General features: G+C 50.5%; 1 protein-coding gene across 1 annotated transcript; it reads right to left on the reverse strand.

Moving 5' to 3' along the window:
* Window positions 1-227: 227 nt before the first annotated feature.
* On the reverse strand, window positions 228-2,439 carry hoxb5a (homeobox B5a). Its single transcript, XM_069674504.1, has 2 exons — window positions 1,737-2,439; window positions 228-475 (listed from the first exon to the last, which is right to left on the reverse strand). The coding sequence occupies exons 1-2, from the start codon at window positions 2,437-2,439 to the stop codon at window positions 228-230; spliced, it is 951 nt and encodes a 316-aa protein (XP_069530605.1).
* Between the last annotated feature and the right edge of the window lie 900 nt (window positions 2,440-3,339).

Below are 3,339 nucleotides of genomic sequence, written 5' to 3' on the forward strand. Positions count from 1 at the left end.
CTGCTGAACAGTACTCAGGAAGTGTTTTTAAAATCTAGATTTGGAATCTGCTTGTTTTACATGTTTCTTCTTCATCGTCTCGTTTAGCTCCGCTCTCTGCTGGCTTCTTCTCTTATTTTCTTCAAGTTTAGTTTAGTTTTTGTGTCTCTTTCTCTTCACGGGAAGCCTGCACGTGCTTTCCAACGAGAAGGACGGAGGATATTTTTAATGTAATGGGTTAATTTGTTTCAGGGTTGGAAGGCGCTGCCGGCGGTGGCGAGGCTCATGCTTTTCAGTTTGTTGTCCTTCTTCCACTTCATCCTCCGGTTCTGGAACCAGATCTTGATCTGTCGCTCCGTGAGGCAGAGCGCGTGCGCAATTTCAATTCGTCGGCGCCGCGTGAGGTACCGGTTGAAGTGGAACTCCTTCTCCAGCTCGAGCGTCTGGTAGCGGGTGTACGCCGTCCGCGCCCGTTTTCCGTCCGGGCCCGTCATATCTGAGGGTTTGGAGCGAACAAAAGGCTGTTAGGGGGGGGGCATGTTTGGCTGCACAGAAATGCGTAATAATTTAAAAAGCAGAGCACACACACAGTGGGAGGAAAAACAGCCCACTAAAGCACACTCCAGTAAAACAGAACCAAATGTACCAACGCTCTGACGAACATTACGCATCACTGCGGCGGCGTTTCTGCGCTGCATTCTGGTTTATTGTAGCTACAGGTGTGGATATTATTATGTTCACCCCCTCTACCACCACACACAAACACAATGCTGATTCCCCCCACAGTGTCGTCACAACAAACGTGCGTAAAGGCGCAACAATAATTCAGTCCCTGATTCTGACAGCTCTCTTTCTCGACACATTTTATTTCCAGTCCACAGCCTGCGCTAAGAGATTTGCTTTTATTTGTCACATTACTGTTTTCTCTTTTAACCTCCTCTCTTCACCGTCACCCTCTCAATCCCCCCCTTTTCATTCCCTCCAGCTCCCTTCAGGGTTTTATTGCCCCGTCCTCTGCCTCACCTCCCTAATAAAGTTCCCACACGTAATAAAGCTTCACTTTTCAAAGGAGCAACAGCCTCCAAAGCCTTCCTGGCCTCCTCTTTCTTTTTTCTTTTCCCACCCGGCTCTGTCTGCGCTGCTCAGCCTGTTGGGCTCTGCTGCCCGGCTCTCCTCTCCCCTGACAGATTTATGACGCTTTTGTGGAATTTGCTAAAATAAAAAAGGGAGCAGGACAGAGGGGGCAACCCATCCGGCGTCCCTTGCTTCTACAGGAGGGAAATGCAAAACGAATTGCAGCCTGATGCAGTGAAGAAAACACGCTAACTTCAGCTGGGTGGGCAGCTGTCCTTTTCACTGACTCTCTGATTTCCAAATAAGTAAAAAATAAATACAGAAACATCCACACAGCTCTGTCTGGATCCAACCAAGACGCCAAATAAAACAGACACTTTGTGTTTTACTGGGAGCTACAAACACACCGCCGACTGATTCTGACAGTCACATGAAAATATTAAACTGACGCAGTGGAAAAAGCTCGCTGGACAACAACGAGGAGCCGCGGCTGAGTGTGTGTCAGCAGTTTACTAAACTCAAATCAATGCAGCTGTGAGTCTTTAGTGTGAAACAAATACACAAAGAGGCTCAGACATCTAAACTGTCAGCCTCCCCATGTGTCCAAACACACAGGAGTCAGCGTTCTGAATATTATCTCTGTATGATGCAGATAATACGCTGTATACACAAGCAGCTTGTACCATGGCTAATGTGCAGCTTTCTCATCCAGGGGAATATCTGAGGTGCAGCCTCGCTGCCCGCCGTGCTGCCCGCAGCTGCTCCCGCCGGGCCGCCCTCCTGCTTTTGCCCGGGCTGCGGGTGCCCGCTCCTGGGCGGCGGGTTGCTGCCGTGCCCGGCATCCCGGTTGTGCTGCAGCTCCTCGGTCTCTGACGAAGCGTCTTCAAGCTCCGTGAAGCGCCGTGCCGAGCCGCCTCCGCCGCCACCACCCCCGGAGGAGGAGGACAGGTTTGGAGAGCTGAGATTAGCGCTTCCTGGTTGCTCGGAGCGGGGAGACGAGCTCTGTCCGCCCAGCTTGGTGTCAACACTGCCGGGTGAAAGGAGGGAGTCTGCCGCAGAGGCGAGGGAGCAGCTGGACGGCTGTCTGTAGCTCCTCTCCGGGGCCGAGGAGCCGAAGCCCATGGAGTCCCCTACGACCGAGCCGCCCCCGAAGTGTCCTCCGGTGTTGGCGGCGCCGCTGCTCCCCCCTCCCCGGTTGGTGACGGTCAGGTCCATGCCATTGTAGCTGTAGCCGTAAGAGCCCGTCGCATGGTGCATGGTGGCGGAGGTAGAGTCCCTGTACGTCCCGCCGTTCATTGCGCCGCTGCTCGCTCCATAATTTAGCAGTTGATAGTCGGGGCCATTTGGGTAGCGCCCCGAGAACGAGTTTACAAAGTAAGAGCTCATTTAGGTTGTTTTAGAGAGTTGCAGCTCACAGTTGAGTACTAAGGGGCGCTTGATTTGTTAGATTTCTCTTGGTCGTTATAACGCGGGTACTTTCAACGATTTATGATGTATTAGTGAATTATGGCGTTGCACTGTACTTCGTTTTTAGCTATGTATGCGCCGTCCAAATATGGGGGTGGGGTGGTGTGTGTGTTGGATTGAGGGGTGTGTGTGTGTGTGTGATGGGGGAGGTGAGGGGTGAGGTGAGGGAGGAGAGAGAGAGACACACAGAAAAGGAGGGGGGCGGTCACGTGCTTTTGTTGACCAGTCGTAAATTCTCGCCGATGACTTTGGAGAGGTAATTCATGCTCTGAGGTTTCTAATGATGAAGGGGTGGGCGGGGGAAGTGCTCTCTCTCTCTCTCTTTCTCCTCCCCCCTCTCTCTCTCTCTCTCTCTCTCACCCGTTGATTCTGCTGCTGGAGGTGCCGGGGGTGAGCTCAGAGCGCCACCTACTGCAGACATAATTTATTGCACTGATTAAAAAGACAGAAAGAGAAGGAGACGGAGAAAGTAGACACTCTTAGAGATGTGTTATAAAATATTCTCTCTCTCCCCGTGCGTGTCTCTCATCACTCAGGCCTGTTCACTGACCTTTGCTTAGGCGGGAAATTAGAAGCCAGTGACCGTAAACAATGATAAACTAGCTGTTAATAAAGAAACGAATATTCAGCTCGGCAAGAAAAACACACGAGCTGCTTTCTCCTTCAGCGGAGAGTTCAGATCCTGCATCCGCAGCGCAGGATACACGGACAGATGTAAAGATAACATAAGAATAATCACCAGTAGTTGTAGTAATAATAATAATAATAATAATAATAATAATAATAATAATAATAACAATAATAACAATAATATTAAAA

Source organism: Semicossyphus pulcher, unplaced genomic scaffold (genome assembly GCF_022749685.1).
Source record: "Semicossyphus pulcher isolate SPU_LCO1_2020_fin unplaced genomic scaffold, fSemPul1.0.p SCAF_23, whole genome shotgun sequence".
NCBI lineage: Eukaryota > Metazoa > Chordata > Actinopteri > Labriformes > Labridae > Semicossyphus > Semicossyphus pulcher.

Bases quoted from the DNA above. Each gene is read 5' to 3' on its own strand.
- hoxb5a (XM_069674504.1), bottom strand. From the start codon at position 2,439: ATGAGCTCTTACTTTGTAAACTCGTTCTCGGGGCGCTACCCAAATGGC. The intron at 476-1,736 runs GTACAAGCTGCT...CCAAACCCTCAG, and splicing joins AAAGCTGCACATTAGCCATG to ATATGACGGGCCCGGACGGA.